The 23212-nt window shown below is 41.2% G+C and overlaps 1 protein-coding gene across 3 annotated transcripts in view; it reads left to right on the top strand.

Moving 5' to 3' along the window:
- LOC134628116 (band 4.1-like protein 1) overlaps positions 1–23212 on the top strand; it is a 95267-nt gene that overhangs the window by 44670 nt on the left and 27385 nt on the right. For all 3 annotated transcript variants that reach the window (XM_063474788.1, XM_063474786.1, XM_063474787.1), the window contains exons 2-4: positions 8836–8973; positions 11070–11234; positions 18393–18497. In XM_063474788.1, coding sequence (XP_063330858.1) covers positions 8935–8973; positions 11070–11234; positions 18393–18497 — 309 coding nt within the window. In that variant the 5' untranslated portion in view covers positions 8836–8934. The remainder of the gene's footprint in view (positions 1–8835; positions 8974–11069; positions 11235–18392; positions 18498–23212) is intronic.

Raw genomic sequence — 23212 nt, 5'->3', positions numbered from 1 at the left:
TTCAGGCCTGAAAAAATCTGCCCATAGGGTTATATAAGATAATATTAGCAACATGCACGTGCTAACTGCAATTGTTTATTTTTGAGTGCCGAGTTGTTACTTTTCTCTGTAGGAAATTTTATAATAAACTCAGTAATGTTGTAATTTTACAAGTTAACAAGTTGCTTGCTAGTTAGCAAAATGGAGCAGTTAGCCACCGAAGTGGTAGAACAAAACAGAGGTAAAAGGATGACATACTGAACCTAGGCACAACTTTAACTGAACCAACATACAGGATGACATACTGAACCACATGTCACCTTGACATGGAAGCAGCTACCCACATCACCTTTAGAGCACCTTTAGTATCTTGTTGATAGCTGCCCTAACTGGCTAAAAAACAATTTCTATAAAAGCTACAGCAGCACAAGACACATGGAGAGTTCAGTCACTCAGTGAATCAGCATTATTTGTGCATTGCCACAATTACTATTGAAATTTTACTGAATTCTTTTTTCTCATATAAAGGTTTCTGTGACTTTTTAGATTGCTTTTTTTTTTTTTTAAAGGAATAAATCAGTCGTTATTCAGACACGAACCCAACATGAAATTCTCATCACATCTAGGTGCATCTCTGAAAGGGCTTTAAATTGAGGCTTGTGTTGTCAACAAATGCTTCTGCAGTCATCGTCTCCTGTCAGGCTGATTGCACACAAAAAAAATCTAGTTTTTACATACAACTATATTACGGCAAGTTACTGTAAAAGATGCAGAGGCAAGAATAACTGTAAGCTTGTAAAAAGGAATGAAAAGCCATATAAACATGAGTTGAATACATACGGAGAAAAATAAATTAGCAGATTTAACGCAAAAAGGGCAAATCAAAGAGAAAGTGAGAGAACGCCAGTGTGTGGGGGTACGTGTGCTTGTGCATTTCTTCAAAGGGAAAGGCAAAATGATTGACCAAGTTTGTGTGCTGTGTGGAGGCAAAACTTGAAGCCGTTTGGGTCATCAGACGAATACGGTTTGAAATTGTTAGCGGAGACGTGGATTTATTGACAGCGTGATCGCGAAACAGCAGAGCACAAACAGCAGCTTGTTTGAGCTTCGAGTGAGAAGGTTGCACAGGTACCTTGTGTTACAGGCTTGAACTTAAAAACTGACGCATGCCAGTGTAAACTACAAAGCTAACAAGTGATGTGTTAATGCTGTCAGCATCTTAACAATGTTTACCCTCGTTTGTGCCCTAGTTTCCTTTAACCCTGCAACATTAAACAGTAAAAATGCTAGTGAGCATAGATTCCTTCAAAGTGGCACTCTGAACTGCACGGACTTGTTTGCTGTTTGCTGTCATCAGCACTTCTCCAACAGCCAAACAAACCCAACAGCTGCAATTGTGATTCTAAGCAATAGGAAATAATTTTCCTGTTCAGAGATTACAGTGGTTGAGAATCTGGTTTGGGAAGTGCAACCATTGTGACAGTCTCTCATTAACTGTAGCACATTGGAGGCTTCCTGTGGAGACAATTACACATATGGCCTTTGACAATGTGACAGCGCCTTTTCTTTTTCTTTTTCACACAACAACAGAAGCACATAGCCTCACATCTAAAATGGCTGCATTTAATTGCCGCTTGTACATGTTTTATGCATCTGTTGGGACAAAAGTGGAACGAACTGCACTTTTTCTCTTTTGCTATTACCTGATAAGTTATTTACATTTGGTGAACGGAACCTGAGCTTTAGCTGGGAAATAACAGATATTCACACACAAAGTGGGCAGTGTGAAGAAACAAACATTGCTGGAGGACTTCTTTTGGAAGCGACTTTGGCTATTATTGTCTGACACTCTCAGGAGACCCAAGGAAATATCTAAAAAAGACGCAGCATTAAAGGCCTCTGCCCTTTAAGAAGCACCGATCAGTGAGTTAGGATTTTGCACAGCTTTGACAGCGCACCGACGAGCCGACAAGCTTCATCTTGCCACCATGTGTCTCCCTGCCCTCGAGGTTCGTGATGATGCCTCTTCGACCGCCCATGTGTTCCCACGCCCATGTCCTCATTTCCCTGTTTTAAACTCTCATTAGCATGCTCTCAGCCGGCTAGGTTTCACTTTAGTTGCATTGCGTTCACTTGTTTATCACAATATCAGCTGTGAGCGTGGGGAACGAGGGAAGTGCAAGGGAGGGGAAAAAAACATTGCATTTGTAGCCCCCGCTGCGAGCATCTTCTGGACACCCACAGAGACTGATCCATCAGAGGTAAGGTCCTCGTGCATGCTCCAGTAGTCTCCGGCCCAGCATCAGAAAGGTTATCTCCCATTAGATACGCTGTGACAGAAGGATGTCGCTGCAGCAATTTATACTAACCCCAACTTCTGGCTCTCTCCATAACTCTGCTCTCTATCTGCAACTTTGTGTGCTGATACTTATCTCTCGGTGAGCTCGTATCTTGATTCACATATTTAGTCTGGAGAGCGACACTCCTGCTAGGGCTGCACTAAGGAAAACACAGCCTGTCTTCCTCTGTGGTGATTCCAGACACACTGTAGGAATGTGGCGCTTCATGCTGCTGTTGTTATTGTTGTTGTTGTGCTGTCTGTCTGGCGAAGCCTCATCTTGTTATTGTACTTTGGTTGATGATCACCCATGATTACTTCACAGAGTAATGAGAGGGCACTCCAGCTACAAGAGGTGCCCCGACGACATTGCTGTTTAGGAAGAGAATATCATTAGAGCGAGTGAGGGCAGCGTCCTTGAGTCTCTCTTCCTTCTCGGTCGGATCGACTTTATGAACTGCCTCTGACACGTAGCTGTGCGCCTCAGATCAGTGGGGCCCAGACATGCTAGCAGCAGCACTGCTGCTTTGTGGGAGGAAGAGCCAGAGTTGCTGACAACTTGATGAGGTAGCCTGTTGCCCAGCACAGTAGCAGATGCCCAGTGACCTTAGTGTGAGGATAGAAAATGCATGGACCACATTTTATCTTTCAACTCTGCAAAAAAAGTTTAACGTGTGGCCAGTATTACAAACTTTCGTACTAGGGGAAAGATGCAGGATTTTACAGCATTTTTCAGTTTTGGTCTCTTGACTTTACCATAACGATGTCGTACAGTTCACATTTGTATTGGCTGAGGTGTGGCCTAGCAGACAATTATGAGCAACTGCCTGTGTCACCACATCTGTCAGTTACCAAAATCCAAATGGGTGAGTTACACACTGGAAGAACCAGGCTCAAGCTCAGGCAGCCATCTGCTATGAAGGCTACTCGTTGAATGGTTGTTGTGACTAATAGGCAAACTGACATGATCACAGGTCATGAACATGTCAGTTTCAGTGGACACTGGGCATTTCTGCATGGGAGTATATGGGGTCTGGCCAGCGACTGTTGTCTAACTTGCTTTTTGGAGCCATCCTCAAGTGGTCACACCAGGAACTGCAGTTTTTATCTTCGTCTGTGTGTTAGCTTTGTTTTTACAGTTGGACTAATACAAAATGAACGACTGACTAACCAAAAGACAGTTTCCAGTATATTGAATGAATGCAGTGTAACTCTAACTTAAGATTATGGTATGAAAAATTAGTCTTGCGTGTTCTGGCTGGCTCGTTTACTTATGTCTTTGTGGCTTCTTACCTCGGCCACTCCACACATCATGTTAAATTTATAGAAAGATGATTGAGAGAGACTTTGATCTCCATTTGTATAAATTTATCAACACATTAGCTGCAAATTTTGATATTTTCATGAAAACGTGCATCGCCTCTAAAGAACTCTCCCATCTAATTGCACTTAGAGTGGCTACTTCATAAATGAAAATAGAAATGAATGAACTCGCAAGTAAAAATCAAATCAGAGAGCAGGTAAAACAGTTGTGATAGTACACAGACACTGACAGCACAGTGTGGGGAATAAATATATAATTCATGCTCTGCAGCCCTCTTATTGATATTTTTTTCATCTTCAGGTGCACGGATATTGTGCTGTATTGTAGATGACTGTTTCCAATGTGTATAACATCACAGAGATTACTTTATAGTGACTCCCGCCATTATCACTGGCAACATATTGTATTCTAACACTTGCACTTAAATGCCTTGTGTATGGTGTGTGCATTGCTACTGCAAACAATCCCACAATGCAGTGTTGCCGAAGTCAAAATGTCCATTGTGAATATGAATATGAGTCACATAACTTTGATATGCAAAATATTCAGAGAACTGTTGCTGCTGGAATGTTTCACAGTCGCTTCTTCCACTTGTTTTTACTGTACTTGAACATCAGCCCTGAAGCAGGGCTGAGCGAAGGCGCCGTGTACCAGGAACCCAAGATATCTCTTTTATCTACATTTTATACCACATATCACTGCTGTTGCTTCATCATCAAACAGTAGGACTCTTTGGACTCTTTCACTTTGGCTGCATTTATCCTACATCTAGCATATAGCCCTTTGCAGCAGCTATTCTGTTCACTTTTTTTACTCTCCGGTGCTCTTTGATTACTCTGAAGCATTGCTAATGGTAAATGAGATTAAGATCACCTATTGTACAATCCAGAGCGGTGGATTGTACAATGGGATTACCAAAGAGTGGTGAGCACAGAGTTCTCATTGCTCAGCATGTAGTAGGAGGTTAGCAAGAGGTGGCCTGCAGCCTCGATGTCAGTCCCTGTGCGCAGCTAGTCCGATGCAAAATCAGAGGAAAGGCTGCTTGACATTTCCTCTGAGTTGCGGTGCCACATCAGCTTATTTCCTGCCTCTTGTAATTTCTTATCTTTTCCGTGTATCCTCGATCCCAACCTCCCCGCCCCCATCCACCCGTCTTCCTAGCCGCCTCATCTTTTGGCCTCTCATCTTTCCCTCCTCGTTCGCTTGGTCTTTCTGTTTCTCTGTCACTCCTCTTTGGAGAAACAGAGGAGAGCGGGCGTGAAAGAAAGAAAGAAAAAAAAAAGAGGCGCTCTATGCCGTTACCATGGCAACTGCATCTCGGAGCCGAGCCAGTAGTCTTCCACAGACGTGCGTGCTCCCTCCCTCGTTTTCCCTCCACTTGGTTAGCTTAGATGAAAGCTCAGCTCTGATGAGAGTGAAGAGAAAGCGGCAGAAGAAACACGAGGGAAAGGCTGCACTTGTTAGGGAAAAGTAGTGTGTCATAACCCTCTGAGGAAACAATACGGCGCTCCCTGTAATGAATTATTATTACTGATGGCAGATATCAAAGGCAGACCTCGTCAGTAAACTGCACCCAGTGTACAACAAAGGAAGCATGCAGCACATTCTGCACTCTCTGATTCCTTCTTCTCCTCCGCAGAGGTCTCGGTGAGAGCGGTGATCGAGGCCGTTGTGGGTAATAGTCTGTTGCAGGAAATTAATGCCTTTGCAGAGCTTGACTGCCTCGCTCTGTGACATCAATCTGCGTTAATTTGGTAATTAATCTGATTTCAAGAGATGTCTCAATAAGAGACCCCATTGAGCGCCGAGCCCGCTCCGCATCATGTGATTTGTATTCTCTCTTACGTGTTACCTGCTTGAACGCGCGTCCTCGACAGGCTTTCTCATTATCGGCTGGCGTGAATCGAAGATATCTCTTCAAAAGCAACAGTAGCTATCGATCTGAGTATGGTTATAAAATGTGTCACGCTTGGCTGTGGGCTTGCTAACGTGTTTGAAGTGAGAGTGAAAAACGTCCACAGCCGTGAACAGACACTGTTAGAGTGGAGCTGCTCTCAGGTAATTTGTTGCTGTGAACACAGCACAGCTGAGACAGATATATTCACAGAAACGGCTGTAGATGAATGCACCGTGTCATGTAGCCCAGATGGATCTTAAACGGTGATGGTGGTGGGGGGAGGCACGTCAGCTTCTGTTTCTCTTGGACAGAATGAGAAAGCGCGCACCTGTAAAGCACGCAGGGGAGAGGCTCGTTATTTTCGGCTTGACTGAATTGGACTGGGGGAGGACGCCGGTGTTGTGCTTCCCCCTCCGTCAGAACGCGATACCTGAGCTTTACCTCTTCACTCGGTGAAGTTTACTTGGCAGTCATACCCACGATCCAGCCAGTGACAGAAAATTGATTTGGCACCTCATAGCTCAGCACTCAGCTGGATCAGACAGCGAGGAGGAAATGAGGCCCTGAGCGGACATACCAGTCCACGCTTCACTTTTGTCCCCAAGGAGGAGAATTCATTTCTGTCAATTTGCTGTGATTGTAAGTAATGGGGCAGTTGTGATAGAGCTGCAGACCAGGAGGAGGAGGAGGAGTGAGAGGAGGGGTTCACACTCCTTTAAACACGTGCGTGTATGTCAAGACCTCTGGTTTGGAGTCGGGAGGGGAGTGTCTTTTCCTCTGAACCAGTGTGAACCGGTTGTGCTGCCCATGCTGGCTGTGATTGCCTACAATCCTCAGGTGCATTATTTTGATGTGATTTGCTGCTTGTGGGGCATAGAGACCTCCAGGGTCATATACAGTATGGATTATATACAGCACAGGCCTTCAGGGGACTTCTGTAAAACGCAAACATTTTTCCTGTTATGCTTACGCATTATGTACACTGCCTTCTTTTGATTAAAGGTTAAGGAAGAACGTGTTCCTGGGTCATCTTTTTTTGTTTTAATCTGCCCCTAGACTGAAAAATAATGAGCAGCTTCTTCATTCTTCAGTAAATTGCAAAAATAAAAGCAGGAGCAGGAAGTTTTAACTAGTGTGTATCTGGGCCATTCGCACTAAAATGTTCCACGGCTTCAGAAGCTTCATACTTAAATCGCTGCTCTCCGCTAATGTTCAGCAATCATACAGTGAGAAATCCATTGTTGGCAGGCAGAGCTGCCTGTTCCCTTTTAACAGACGACTAGGCAGTGCACACAGTGTCATTTTTATTTTTGCATCTCGCACGTAAATGTATCTAACCCACGTGGGCTTCAGAGACATTAAACATGAAGCCTCAGCGATGAAACAAGACTTCTCAGAAGAGAACATAAATTATTAAACAAAAAATCTACAATGTGAACAAAATACTTCTCCTGTGATGGCGTTTCTAAGTACTACAAACAAAATCTGAGTCACAAAAAGCTTCCTTGTTTAAAACTGAAAAAAAAAAAAAAAAAAAAAAAAAAGTAATATGGTGCCAGGAGATGGAAAGGGGGGGGGGGGGGGGGGTGTGTGTGTGTGCAAAATATTGCAAACAGAAGTCCTTGATGTATCCTCTCCATTAGTCATTTTATACGAGACAGCCTCTTTTGTTGATGCATGTTTGCTCCATACCATATATAACACTGGCTATTTACTGCACATATTGTGACTGTTACACAATAACCTGAACACGCAGGCATTTTAGGGGAAAACCTCTTTCATACCAGCCTGGAAAACTTTTTCCTGAACTGAGCACAAAGCCTAGAAAAAGAGAGAAACAGGCTAAAGCTCACTAATTACCACTCCAGACTCAGAAATGTTGCTAAAGCAAGGCGAAATGCTGCATAAACCCTGGAAAACTCCAGCCTAAATTTTCACCTGCTTCTGTTTTTGTATAAATTTAATTTGCGAGTATTGTGTGTTGTTTAGTGAGCTATGGAAGTAAGCCTTTAACGCAGACTTCTCCACTAATGTAGATAAACTAACACATCCTAAGATAATCTAAGACAAGCTAAGCTAATCTACAATAAGCTAAAACAGGCTAAACTAATCTAAGATGAGATATATGAGACTAAGGTTTTTATGTAGTTGTATTTTAATTTAGTTTCATTTTTATTTCTTTACTCCACTACAGTTTAGAAGGAAATATTGTGATTTTTACTTAATAAAAAACTCGTTTAGTCACTAGTTAGATAAAACTGACACAAAAATATGCATCCATGCAAATGCTAACCTACCAGTTTTGCAATGGATGCTTACTGCTCTGATTTCTGAACCAATTAAATAAACTGAACCTTTACTTTTTGCATTAAGTTGGTAGAATATTAATTCAACAGTGCATCTGCTGCAACATTTCTACGCTATGGTTTCTAACTAGTGCAGAGGTGTCTGTGAGAGTGTCTTAAGTGTCTTAAGTGTTTATCTTCTGGGCCTCTGTTTAGACGTGCTAACAGTACACACCTCTGCAAACCGATATAACTGGCTGCTCTGCTGTGTCACTGCAGTTGCGGTTATTGTTTTATCCACCCACACCTATACCCTGCAACTAAAGACAGCAAGCTCCAACGAATATCCAGGAAAATTAACACTTGACTTCAATCGCTGATGATACGTAATAAACCTACATAACTGAAACAAAGCGCCTGCTGCTCTCTATGCATTTTTAGATTTATTAGGTCGAATATTTTCTTTATGTGACGAACAATGGACTATTAGGTTTAATAACTTCTGTGCACATATGTACTCAAATCAGACAGACTGAAGAATTACAGGCGTAGCTGCTGATGGATAAGTAATCTCCTACTGTTACCTTTTTTTCTCTTTAACAGCTGGTATTTGAAGCAAATACTGACTATAGCGCTCATAACCTCATTTACCTTTTTGTGGTATTCGTCACCTGAGTGTCGGAACTTGCCTTGCTTAATAGATGATCACTATCTGGCTCAGTGAGGGATTTTATAATTAAAGTAAATGCCCTTGACGGCAGCATGAATTATGTCTTTGCAAGTGGTGTTTTACAAAGAAAGCACAGCTTTTAGAATTTGTAATGAAGGCGCCATTATGGTTTGGGAATACATGCATTTGTGTTTACAATGTTTTACTTTCTAAAATTTTTCTTTTTCTTTTTTAAAGAGGGGAACGATTAATGACGTCGATATAGCATTGTAGCCCTACACGCAGTTATTTTTCATTATAAACTTGATATTATATATTTGCAATGCTCCTGTCTCTTCTCAGGTTGGTGTTACTTTGCTGAAGTGACAGAGGAAGGCCTCGAGTCAGAGGTGAAGAACGCAAACAAGGAGTCCTCCCGGACAGCAGGGGGAAGCAGCAGACATGCAGGACTCAGCCTCTGACAGTAAAATAGCAAAACAGGTGAGCATGGATCTCATAGTGCTACTAGACTACTGTTAATGCTACAGAAATCTAGTTGGTGGAAACACAGTAAAAACACACCGCCATTAGGAAAAACATGATATAATAGCTTTTATATAGTGAGTTAGGAACTGTTTGAAGTAAAAGCTAAACTGAGAAATAATTGTTGTCTACACAACCAAAGTCTTTATTCTTCATTAAACTGTTTACGTCTACTCCATTATCTAATCTTCTTGACTACTCTGTGCCAGTCTATTCCTGTATCTTGTAATGCCATACACATATTGGTTAGCATACAATCACCAGTTGCTTTGGAAAAATGTGTGTTCCTCCACTGGTTGAAAGTGGTTCCTGGAGGTTGCTGGCTCTTGCTGCGTGACACTATAAAGAAAGTGAAGCACCAAAAATCTCAGCGTGATTGTTTTGCTTGCATGCTGATTTCTGTGTTTGAATGGAAGTACAGTGGTCCCTCGTTTATCGCGGGACTTACATTCTAAAAATAACCTGCGGCAGCTGACATTTTTTACAATTATTATAGATGTTTTAAGGCTGTAAAACCCGTCACTACACACTTTATACACTTTTCTCAGACAGGCATGAACATTTTCACACTCTTCTCTCTTGTTTAAACACCTTCGTAGAAAAATAAGTTCAGTATTAAAGAATGAAACCAAAGGGAGGTGCCTTAGATTGTGCAAGACGTTTCATCGACATTGTTGTGTTTGTTGGGGAGAAAACTTGCGAACATACAGTACAGCACTATAGAGTCACACTGCTAGCGAACGAAGATGTAAATTTTACAAGCTGAACGCATTCTGTACTGTACAGGAGACACAGCATGAGATTGATTGACAATGGTTTTTACAGCCAATCAGGGCGCAAAACACAATGTGCTGTAAAAGAAAAAAGCATGCAAAATTGCACACACAAAAAAAAATCAAAGCGAGTACAGTGGACTGTGCTCGCTGTTTCGTGGATAGTACATCTTTAAAAAGTACCTTCATTTCTATTCAAACTATGACTGTTGCAATGTGCTAGTGAGCAAAGCGACTGCCGTACGGTTAGGCCTGTGTAACTGGAGCTGCAGTAATCATTTTCCCGGAAAGTGCCATCAACCTCCTCCAGCCACTTCATACCCGTCTCTAGGCCGGTGTGGTCAGGCTTATTCACTTAATCCTAGATTGTCACCAAGATTGTCACATGTCCAAAATGGTGGACAAGAAATAAATGTATTTATATGAATTAAACTATTCAGGCAGTCATGCTAACTTAACAAATGCTACTAATGTTCATAACATGACATATTGCAATTTGGGGTATACGAGATTTAAAGTCTTTCCAGTGAACATCATTATGACGTGTCAAGCCATATACTACTTAGAAGTGTAAGAAAGACAAGAAAAGTTTTGGCTGTCGGTTTTGTTAGCTAGCAGCAGTTGCTATTTAGTGGGTGTGGTGACAAATTGTCACCAGCTCACAGGCCTTTTTATAGCCACCATTGTATAATGCAGGTCTGGCTACTGATGTTAAAATGTATCTAAATATAACTCAGCTGTTTTATGTTTATGTGTCTGCAAAAATGATTTGTGTTTATGGATTTTTTGTTTTTGTCGTTTTATTGAATATATTTGTGTTTTCTGACAGTTTGGCACTAAAGCTCATAACTCACACAGATTTTAAAGCTAATTTAAATTGCATAATACAACTCTCACACTTAAAAAAGAGTTTTTGTCCAGACTGTCTTCTCAGGACAGAGCTTTCATATAACGTGAATCCACTTATTTTGTCGTATTTCAGCACAAGATTTTTTCATGTTGCCATAACTGTATTTCTTTTAGAGCAGAGTGGTTGCATTTCATTTCAGATTGTTGTTTAGCGATTACTTTAATGACTGAAACTCAGGCCCATTTACAGCAGATATATATTATACTGTATGTGTCATTATTGGACTTAGTCTAGCAGTATGCATGAAACTGCCATTTTAAAGTGTGAAAACATTTGAACAGATTTAAGTATCTGTTCTGTTTTTGAGAAAGACTTTAAATCTAAAACTGTCATTTCATTTTCTATATATTTTTTTATATTTACATGTAAAGGACCAGAACAAGCACATGGATGGACACAGAGAAACCGATGACATGTCTGAAAAGACGTCTCCCAACAAGAACCTCAAATCTCCCCAGAAAGGCTCCAAACGGCTTAAAACAGCCCCCTTTAAAGTGACCCTACTGGATTCCTCCGAGTTCGAAGGAGAAATTGAGGTACGCCCGACGGAAAACAATTTGCATTTACACATTTTCTGGAATTAGGCTTATCGTGCTTTGAGCAAACAGTTGGAAAATAGGGAACATTATGTTTTTCCCTTTGTTGTTGGTTCCTTCTGTGGGCAGTTGTGTGTGTTGTATAGTGTTGCACAAAGCGGATAAAAGGGGCAAAAAGAATAAAAGCGAGGGTGCCATGCTGAGAACTCACCAGAGGGTAAATTCAAAGAAATGTTACACATTTCTGTAATACACACAGAGACACAAAAAAATAATGCAGTTTAAAGTCTTCATTCCACACAAGAGATGTGTCGTCATTACACTGCAGAGTGAAACAGGGCATTTGCCGCTTGCTGAGAAGGGAAACTGAATGCATGCATAAGTGAGGACAGAAGAGATAGATGTAAGTCTATTTTCTTAAATCAGGGGTCAGCAACCCTGGGCACGTGTGCCACAGCTGGCACGCGAAGGGTTAACTGACAGCACGACCATAGCTGGACTGGCCATACTGGGCATTTGCCTGGTGGGCCAATGTTTTTGTTGTTGTTGTTGTTTTTTTGTAACGGTATAAACAATGAAAGGTGGTGGATTGGCCAGATTCTGGCCGATGTGTAAAAATAACTCAGTTGTTTGGTGGTGGCTATGGCAGAGCTTCCACAGAGGCCAGCAGGTGGATGAGGTTAAGGTGAGGCAGGAGGAGGAGAGACCCGAGGCAGCCGCCGGTCCGAGTGTCAGGTGAACTGAACTTCAGGTGAGACGTTATAACCTGCAGTCTATCTGGGTCAGATATAAACCAAGTTTAGGTGGAGTTTATTTTCGTTGTGCTGACTTTTTACAGTCAGTTACAATAACTCGTACTGCGTCCTAGCTAGCATGACGGAGTTTCTATACAGCTGGTGGGTGCTTTGATGTAACTGATAGTGAACTTTATTTTATTCATAAGGTTAGTTAGTAGAGTTGCCAACCGTCCCGTAAAAAGACGGAATCGTCCCTCATTCAGAGAAAATATTACGCGTTTCGTATTGAGCTGAGAAGAGACGCAGTTTGTCCCGTACTTCAGCTAGAATGAAAAAAGACACAAAGCTGGAGTTATTCTGTGTCTTTACGCTGCACAGCTGCATCTTCTTCTCTCATCCTCTCACCCTCCCTCTCCTGTTGCTGCTTCAATCATGAAACTGATCAATGATCAGCTGATCGGTATTTCTGACGAAAGTCCCGTCTCTCTTGTTTGTTTGTCTCCCACTTTGCGCCGGAAAGAGGAAACCAACAGCAGCACGTTTAAGCTTGATCAGCTGTTGTTAGAATTAATTTAATATTAATTTCTAGTATCAGCTGATGTTTGCTGGAGCCACAGCTGTAAAAGCTGCTGGTCATGATGTCGGTTTGGATATGTGGTGAGAGGGAAACATGAAGATGAAACCAGGAGATGTCCTTACTGAATCATCAGAGCTGAACAGGTGATGGAGAAACAGGTTTACCTTTTAGGTGACATGAATGAGTTGAAGGGAAGTTATGAACTGTTTCTGAGAGACAAATAACACCAGGATCCTTTTTTTTTACGTAGCTGACAGCTGGTAACTGTGCAGGGGCGGGTCTAGCAAAGTTTTGCCAGGGGGCCAGGTAGGGCATTAACAGGGAGAGGGGGGCACAAAGAAATACTTTTCTTTCTTATTCTTATTTAAAATGTCTCGCTTTTATTAAGTAATTATCTGAATCGCATAACCAAAGTTTTTATCTGATGTAAAATGTATAGACATCATACATATACCAACAAGACAGCGTACATCACTGTCACAACAGTGTTTGTTTTCATTCAAAGGCTCTATGGATTTTCCTATAATACCTGGTGGGCCCGTCTCGAGTCAAAATGCCCGGGCCGATTTTTTATCCCAGTCCAGCCCTGGGCACGACACGCAGTGAATTAATCTGAGAAGGTGCATTAAAAAATAAATGGCCTGGGACAGCGGTGCGCATCGCAAATTAGCTCACATAGACACATTAGTTGTGCCGCTTCTTAATGACGTATCTTAGCTAACAACCCCAACTATCAGATTCAACTTGTAAAATCACTGGCTAAAAATCACTTAGCCTACCGGTGAGAGGGACGTTGCTAGCTGGCAGTTTTTTCGAGCGATGTTGAAATTTCCACATTCCAACACTTCAAATGCTTCAGGAGCTTTCCGCTCAGCGCAGCATCAGCACCACGGAAATACACGGATACATCCATAGACTCGAGACAGAATTCACAATGTGTTCTCAACTTTCAGGTGTATGGACCAATGTTTTCTTTTCTGATCAAACCAGAAAGCTTTAATGAGCAGCTGGATTTGTCTCGCATTAACTGGCTGGACACAGAGGACATCGAAATGCAGCTGACTGAACTTGGAAAGCTCGACTCTGTGGGGGTCAAAGTTTGCAGAACTACGAACACAGCTGGAATCCATAGCTGTGCGTGTTCATGGAGCTGCATTTTCACCTGCTGGACATCACTACCTGACAAGGTTAACTGTCTTCAGAACATTGCAGAGGCCTTATTGACAGTATTTGACTCTACATATCTGTGTGAGCAGATTTTCTCTCACATGAAGAGTGTCCTCAGGTAGCCGTCTGAATGCTGGACACAAACTGGGAGACCAGAGATCACATTAACATGTGTATCCCTGTATTAACAAACATGCCATATTGGCCCACTTTATTTTTCTTATCATTGTTGTGAGGAGACCATAAATAGCATTTGCGTTTTCAGTTGTACAGTTTATTTGCTGTTATGGATAAAAAGTGTCTTTTTTTGTTTGTTTCAAAATAGCTGATAACTATTCGCTGATAGCTGCCAACATCTGCGAACATCTGCGAACAAATATAATTCTATAAAGTTGTTCTATATAGTGTGTAACTGTTAATATAGAGCGTTATTAAATTTATTGCTAATGCAATCATATGGCACATTGACTTCTGAGGAAAGTTTAGATGGCACTCATCATCAGAAAGGTTGCCGACCCTGCCTTAGATAAATACAAGGCATCGACTTGAACGTTTTGGAGTTTTATGACTAGCTGCAGCATGCACCTCAGGCAGAGGATGCCTATCTTTTTATGGCTAAAATATCTTTTCAAGATGTGAAGGATGTCTTTAGATTCAGTTACTTGACTGTGGAGATGACTGGGCAGCAATATTTCAAGCTATGCGACGTTTTAACTTTTTATCCCACTCAAAAGAAATCTGTGTGGATGTACATCAAAAATCAGGAAGTGAATAGCCTGTCTGGAGCCATCGTGTGTGTACAAAGGCTTACCGGGCACAGTGGACTGTGTGACTGTGTTACACCAGATGGATGCAGCCATTGGTTTCTGGAGTTTCATTTGATGTATTTTGGAGCTAAGACTGACCATATTTGGATGACACACTCGATTAGCAAACTGCATCCATAAACTGTTCGTTATCAACAAACTAATGAAATCCTAGAAATTCATAAATCAAAGTGACCCTGCCTTTAAGTTTCACCAGTATCCAAATGTCTCTGTAATAAAAATAGCCATCCATTGTAAATCTGAACTGTGAAGAATATTCTAGGGTGGGGTAAAACAGATTTTTGTAACATCTTGTAAACATGTTTTGGAAACCGACAATAGATCAGTTTTTGCCCCTTTAGCGATTCTAAATAGCATTACAGCAGATATTGCTGCAAAGACACAAGTGTTGCACCACATCGCATCACTTTTCTGCTTCCCCCGAACCCTAGCAACCACCGGCAACACAGCACATGGACACACAAGGAATAACTGCGCTCGCAACCAAGAGGCATTCCTGTTCCACTGCTCAGCCTAATTCAGTTCAGTTCAATTCAGTTTTATTTGGATCAACTGAAGGCTTTTCAGGGAGATTTTAGAATCATCTGATAATAATGAATTATAGTAGTCACGCCTTGAGCTAGTGTTTCAGCATCACTCTTAGACGGGATGTTTCAAACTTTAAAGATATTGTGCAACAGCCCCATGTATTTTTTTCATATTTAAGGACATTCCCTGCTCAAAAATAACTCCAGGATTCCTCACAGTGTTACTGTAATGCGATCCAAAGAAAGTATCTAGACACCACATTTCAAAGAAAACTGTCCTTTTTTACAATTCTGTATTCTTACGCTCCTTGTTTTACAAAGAGGAGGGTGGAAAGGCGTTTCTGTGAACGTGTTCTTTGTTTACATTAGTAATTCCTCGATACAGCAGATCCTACTATTTGTTCTCTTCATGTTCACCTTATGGTTACTTGGCAGTGATGCTTATAGGAAGTGTTTTTGAACAGAAACTGAATTTTTGTATGGCTGTTTTTAGTTTACAAATCATTTTCAGTTGGCAGTGGTCAGCATGTCCTTTTAAGCTCCAGTGACACAGTTCAGTAATATGCTGAAGGCAAATGAAAATAGTAAACTGCAGAACAGGCAGGCACATTTTGTTGTTTACTGAGCTTAAATAACTTTTATGTATATTAACTATTATGAAGCAACTTAGATCCTGAAACTCTCTTTATAGCCACCTAGCACTGATATATTGAACTCTCCTGTAAAAGCACACGTCTTTAAGTTCAAGAATCACATGGTTACATGATCATATTAAATAATTTGGTTAAAATATTGACCAAAATTATAGTGTGAGGCTACCCAGTTATACTGAGTAATTCTCAAAGGTATCAATAAATTCTGATTTCATTGCATTTTTTAATAAAAAGCTCCCAGCACAGGCTACTAACTGGGTGTAAAGAAATCCATATACCTATTACATGATTGGAGACCCGGTGCAGTCAAGGAGAAAATAGAAGAACAATATTATTATGAAGCGACCCTCAGGACACTAACGCACAAGTGCGTGAAACCTTGTGTATGTGGTGTGATGACGGAGGAGGGGGGCTGTTCATTTACAACAGTGTGTGAAGTAAGACCATCAGCATTGGTGTTCTGGTGCCAACCTCTCCAAGCACTGTGAAAACATCTGGGTTTTATCCACACCACAACAGACAACAGCATTATGCTTATGAAAGCTTTGGTATTGTAAGTGCACTTCTGGATATTTGTCTACCTACACATGTTTTGTAAAAGTCTAGTTTGCCGACGGTCTCGGACTACAGGCTTGTTCCTGCTAGGATAGAAGTTTTTGAACCTTCCTCATACTTCCAGGAGTAGGTAATCATGAGGAACCTGTGAGGAGGCAGGGTACACCTTGGGAGTGCTCTCACTGGAGGAGGTGGTACTCGCGAGTTAATTAATTCTCTCGTCAGGTATGCGTGGCTGAGCCTCCCTGCGGCCCTCGAACAGGAAAGGACGCACCACACCCTTACGCACTTCTCTCACCCAGACCCTTCCTTCATGCTTGGTCATGCTGATGTGTTGAATGAGGCCATTTTGGGTGGAATGGCTGGTTAGTTGACATCCAAGATTTCCCCGTCTATTGAGGTGTCAACGCTGAAGTCTTTTTTTTTTTTTTTTGTAATTTTACTGTTTAATTGCACCGGAGCAGAGAGCAAATAGACAGGATCACTTCAGTCATGGCTTATCAAGACTGCAATGATTTGTTTATTTCATTCTTTGTGCCGCCTCCGATGGCAGCGTGCTCTCGCTGTACATAAACAGCGCTGCTGTCGGGGACTCGCTGACTGACAAGATGAGAGCTTAGAAGCACTTCCCAAGTGTTCCTCCACCAACCTCCCTTCACTCATTGTGACGAAAAGGAAAAATACTTTTTCAAGCTCTACCCTTGAGATATTAAGGAAACAGACAGCACAAGGAAAAAACTGCTTCAGTTTCCCTGGCAACTCCTCGCTCAATCTTGTCACCTCTTAAAGTAGGCCTTGTGAAAGGATAAAACTGTGTATGCATACTTATAAAGTGTTTTTCTTGTTCTATATTTACTATGGAATATAAGCCCATGCACAAATTGTACTCCTAATATTATATTCCCTTTATAATCCATATATGCAACCCAGCCCAGTGAAATATGCGCTGCTTGTTTAAAGATATTCGTACACAGTTATATGCCAATTAATATGGTCACAGCCATGACAGTCTGCATTTTTTGGCAGTCATTCAACATCATTCCTTTGCATCCTGCTAACTGACCTCCTGATTTTTTTTATTTATGAGGTTTTGAGGTTTTCATTTTTGGATTTGAGTCAAATGTTCCACTATTTTAGGAATGCAGTGGTATAGAATTCAAAGGAAAATGTCAAAATTGTTATGATGGACTGGGACAAAATTTGGCAAGAGTATACAGCAGAGCACCCTACAATCTTTGATGTTTTGTAGTTTTGCCTCCGTGCATCACCACAGTGAGCTGTGAGTCAGACATGTGATTGAAGTGCAGACTTTCAACTATAATTCAAAGAATTTTACAGAATTTATGTGTAAAATGCCATTTTTATACATAGTACTTCATTTTCAGAGGTTCAAATTAATGGGATAAACTAACATAAATGTAAAATAAAATAAAAGATTTATTTTTAATGGTTGAATTAAAAGACAAACAAACCAAAAACTGAACTTTGCAGCCAGTGTGTTTCCTCCTTTGAGTGCTCTTCTAGACCTTTAACCCAAATTGGTGCCTAATCAGTTTTGCAGCTTTTGATCCAGAATCTTCTACATTTCTCCTGCAGATTTATTTTTATTGTACTCCATGCTTGCAGTTTGCATACACCAGAATAAATAGATCTCTACCAAATATGGCTGACAGTGCCTTCAGTAGTGTGACAGAAAATATTTTCTTTTGTGTGTGTTTGTGGACACACACACACAGAAGCGTGTTTATTTAATGTGACAGGAAATATTACTAAAATTCACCTTGAGTTCTGTCAATACTAAGTATCAAATCTCTGCCTGTAGTGCAAAGTCTAGTATTCTGCAGCATGTCACAGTGACTGTATCACCGCACCAAACGACTGAGTTATTAAATTATGTTTAGGTCCAGAGAACCTTAAAAAGCCCTGCTGCCTAATAAAGTCTGATAGTGTATTAGTAACCCAGTTCTTTCCTGATTAAAAGCTAACTATTACAGTAAAAGGCACTTAGAGTATGCACATATGATAGTCAAAAATATAGCAGGGACTGTTTCTCTCTCTCTCTCTCTCTCTTGACCTTTTTCCACACTTTTATGTCATGTATGTTTGTCTTTGCAGAAACACTCCAAAGGACAGACCCTGATGGACATGGTGTGTGAACACCTTAACTTGCTGGAGAAAGACTACTTTGGTCTGACCTTTGCCGACACAGACAGCCAGAAGGTCAGTGAGTTGTGTACCACAGTAACCTCTCAGTGCATAAACAATGCTCGCTAAACAATCTGTATTCCTCCCAGTTTTTTGCTGGCTCTCTCTGGGGTGCGCTATCCATCATTCAGAGAAGAATGGAAAATGGAACTGTCCGTGCTAAAGTCTGGGCCTGGACAAAAGACATTTGAATAAGTTGTACAGTTGAAGAAGAAATGAAAATGCCTCATCTACTCTTTGCAAGATGCATATATGAAATTTAGTGATAGAAATATTTCTCAGAGGCAGAGCTGCTCCGGAGGTAGAATAATTTCATGGGTTGAGTTAAATCTCCACGGGCCCCGGCTAAGAGGCACAGTTGAGAAAAATTTGAAGAGCTAAAAGAAAAGTTAGATCAAAATGACTTCAGTGACTTTGCTGTTTCTTTCATTTATGACTATGGCAAGGTGAAGGGTAAGCAGGATGACTTTCTGCTTTTCTCAGGCAATAGCTAAAGGCAAGTTTTAACTTTTAGGTCGCGCAGGCTAATTAGCTAATAAAATTGCCTTATTGGGTATTTTCTTTATTTGAAATTAGATAAAGGAGAAAGGTTCTCAGTGTTGGTTGTCTAACCATGCATGAATTTCTTTGACTGGGTTTTTAGAAATGTATTAGATGCGCAGTAATCAGTTCAAAAGATCAATTAGCAGACTGCACTAATAAACTGCACACATATCTGCTAAATAGTGTTAAGCAGCAGATTAATAAATGCTGAACTGAAACACAACCTTCTTGACAGGCTGTACCACACGGGACCATTTTTCTGTGAGATAGTTCTGTTAAAAATGCAACAAAAAAACACGAACATCACACAGAGGGTCTAGAGGTCCAGTTCAGTCAGTTTAATTAGCAGAGGTAAAGTATGGCAGACAGCTATCGGCTACAGCTGCAGGTGTCTCAACACCTGTCAATCACAGCAGCCGTTGCCTTTTATCCAGATGGATGGGTTATAAAATATAGTTAGCAATTAACATAGGAGTCTGTCGGCATTAAATCATTTCTAGATGTGCTGAATTTCAAGCCTTGATGTTGCCACTTGGTGCTGCTAAAGATACAAGTAGCTGATTGCTGTGTTTAGTGATCATGTAACATAAACGAAAATGTGAGTTAGGACAGTAAATATGTACATTAGTTCAGTGCGAACTAAGACGATGAATATAAGGATTCATTTACACAGGCCTGCAGACTGATCAGCTACCTCATGGTAACATCAGTAACTCCAGTAAGGAAAGAAGGTGTATTCCAGACCAGTTGGCTAGTTTTTGCTGGGTGTCACTGGGTGAAATTGGTGAGTGCTAAACGACAAAGCTCCTTGTGATTGCTCTGGTCGCCACCAGATTGATGTGGTCGTCCACAGTTTGTTTCCTGACAGTTTCACTACCACTTAGTGAGTGTTTGCAGACGAGACAGGCCCCTCCATACAAACTACAGATGAACGCTGCTAGTAACAAACACAATCACATGAAGGGTATGAGACAGAGCACCACATCTTTGCAACCTATATCACCTAGCAAGCAAGTTTCTTCTGATGGTTAGCATAGAGTGACTCTATTGCCCAAAGGAAAGAGTAATCAGAAACCACATGTATTAATAATTTTGGCTTGATGTATTGTAGTGGTGTGGCCATAACAAAGAGCACTGGCTAAATAAGGCAGTGTTTTTCTTTTAAGATAGCAAGACATGCATAGATCAGGCACAAAATTAGCATTTAATTTGATTACATGTTCACTAGATAGTTACTAACTTGTCCATCATTTGGTACCTTAGGGGACTTTTCAAATTATTCATGATGAGCAGCACATGTACTCATGTACTCATAATAAGTTAAAAGAACTCACAAGTTATTAGAAAAATATTGATTATTACAGCTGTTTACAGTTCTGAACAATATCTCGTGAAAGTAATCTCTCGGGTGAACTGACCCTTAAGATTCATGGCATTATCTTGCTTGTTTTTGTGTCACTTGACTTTAGTTTGACTTTGTCAGAATCACTTTTTTCTTTCACTCTTTTTTCCATCATCTGAGGTTTAATTATTTCCTGATAAATGGGCTCTAACATTAATCTCCAGTAAGCACACCAACCTTTTTGACATTTTGAAACGGAGGTCTGAATATATTGGTCACGGATTGTTGTTGCTTTGTTATAAAGTGTGCGGACCAGACTTATCACATAATCATATAATTAACACGGACCTGATGGGTCCTGGCTGTCAACTCACATGAGAGTGCTGTGTTTGATGTGGGTCTGGGGTTTTCATTGATGTCTTCCCAGAGGGTAGGTATGGGATTGCACAACAGGCTACAGAGGAACCTCCAGTCTTTTAAAGATAGGACAAGACCAAGCCCCTTTTAACATCTGGTGCATATCCTCTGCCCCAGTCAATGGCTTGTACACAGTTTGTCAGCTCACATGCTGTGACTCGAGGTGCACAGGATGGCTGAGGCTTTGGCTCGAGCCTGATCCTGGACCTCACAATATGACAGTCTCATCAAAGACGGCCTTATCAGGGCACAGCGTGAGCTTAGTGTCTGGGGTCAGTGCTGATTGGTAGACCAAACAAGCTTGAGAATTTAAATGTCATTTCAGATGCCCTTTCCCTGTCTCAGTTGGGGGAACAAGAACTCAATCTCTGCTCTCCAAGAGAACATTTATTCTATGTGATTTCTTTAGAAAGTACAGTTGAAAAACAAAGTGTGAAATAATGAATCAGTGATGAAAAGTTTTCAGCACCTGACTAGTTCACTTTACCCTTAGCTGATAGAAGGTGGATTCGTGGGGACAATCGAATGCCTACGGCTCTTTAGTCTTTAGCAGTACGATTAAACACCAGAGGAGTAACACAGGAGGCAAACTGTCAGAGATACAGTTTGGAGTTTATCCCCGTTGAGGCCACGGAGTTGCAGTGTAGTGTAACAACCCTTCATGGTTTCACTCTGATTCGTGTAGTACCAGCTGTCAAGACGACGGTCAGCATTAGGAAACAGCTGCTGTGTGGTTTTCAGGTTAGTGGAGATCACTGTCAGCTCTCTGCATCGTGGATTGCTCAAACACCCGTTTTTATGTCTGTAAGCATGAGGGTGGAATTTACATAAAAATAGATACCCATTGCAACTCATTTTCTTTAGTTAGATTTTTGCTAGTCCACTGACCTTTCCTCTAGCTCCGCTGTCAGCATCACAGTTTTGATTTCTCCTGAAACTTCTTGGTAACTGCTGATTGGTTTAAGTTTAGATGATTCTTATCAATGACTTGAGCAGCATCTTAACTTTGCTTCCACAACATCCACTGTAGACAGACTTGTTATATGTGCTGAATATAAACTTTGGGGGTGTCCAAATTCATGGGCTGCATCCTCCTGAGGCCGCATTTGAAAGCCGATTATGTCACAGCGACGCGCCGAAGGCTGTCCAAATTCGTAGACTCCTCCGAATGCGGCCGACAAATGCGTCCTCCTTTTCCCCAGATTTGAAGGATGGGTCGGGTGTATCCTTCATGGCCCACCGTATCCCAGAATTCATAGCGTGGCCCAGCCAATTCCAGTTTCCAACAATAGCAGCAGCTGCTTAGTTTTAATATTACTCTTATTACTCTTTCTGGGTCACAAAATAAACTTTTAACAAATTTTCAGGCGAGAATGTAGCTGTGTAAACGTCAAATATCTGCTCAGTTTATCAAGACATCACATATTTGCAAAAGTGCTCCGATGTTTTCAGAGACACCTATCAGCTTGGTAGCTAGCCAGGGGTTTAAGGCTCTCTACAGCCGGTGAGAACAGCGAACCCACATCGTTTTCATCATTTGAGATTACAGCTGAATAAATGTCAAACGGAAAAGTGATTAAACAGAAGTGTGAGATGATCGAGAATTTACGCCGGTGTCCTATTATATTTTAGATAGAAAGGAGCAGACAGCTGAGTTTATTAAACTCCACTGAGACAGCGGTGACGCAAAACTGAAGGTTAGACCGTCCAATTTCACAGCCGTTTACTTCCAGTCTACCCGGCCTTCGGAGGACCCGGCCCACGTAGACCACGAAGGCCGGGTCCTCGGGAGGATGCAGCCTATGAATTTAGACACGGCATTTATGAGCATTGACACTGGGAGTGTGCTAGCATGCTGTGACAAAGTTACCGACCAGCAAACATGCCTATAGACTCAGTGTGGTTCATTTTTGCATGTTTGGCAGAAATAGCCATTTCAGATTATTTTGCATTCCATTAACTGTTTGTGCTGTTAGATAATCTGCTGTTGATATGAAATTCAGTATATTATGGCATAAAAACCTTAAATTAGCCTAAGAACAATGCAGTTGTTCTTTATAATAAAAGTGTTGCTGCAATTTTGATCTGTTGACATCGTAGTATATAAACTAGGAACCAATAAATTCATGTTTACAAGGGATATACTATGTGTTAGCTTATTTTATGTCATTTATACTATACTGATTCAACAGTGGATGCACATAGACAGGGTTTCAAATAAGGAGGTCAGTGTATGTTTAAGTGGGACTGTCTTGGAGACAAAACTCAGGCTTCATACTGCTCTAAGCCAGGATTTACATCACTTCACTGATTGATGGTGGGCGTGCCTGACATTTGGGGACGAGACTGGTACAAACAAGTAATGTACCCAATAAGGCAAGTCAGGGGAGCTAAGAACTAAGGAGCAAATACTTTTTCACAGCAGTAT

The sequence above is a fragment of the Pelmatolapia mariae genome, linkage group LG5, assembly GCF_036321145.2.
Source record: "Pelmatolapia mariae isolate MD_Pm_ZW linkage group LG5, Pm_UMD_F_2, whole genome shotgun sequence".
Lineage (NCBI taxonomy): Eukaryota > Metazoa > Chordata > Actinopteri > Cichliformes > Cichlidae > Pelmatolapia > Pelmatolapia mariae.
This window is presented reverse-complemented; position numbering and strand designations above follow the sequence as displayed.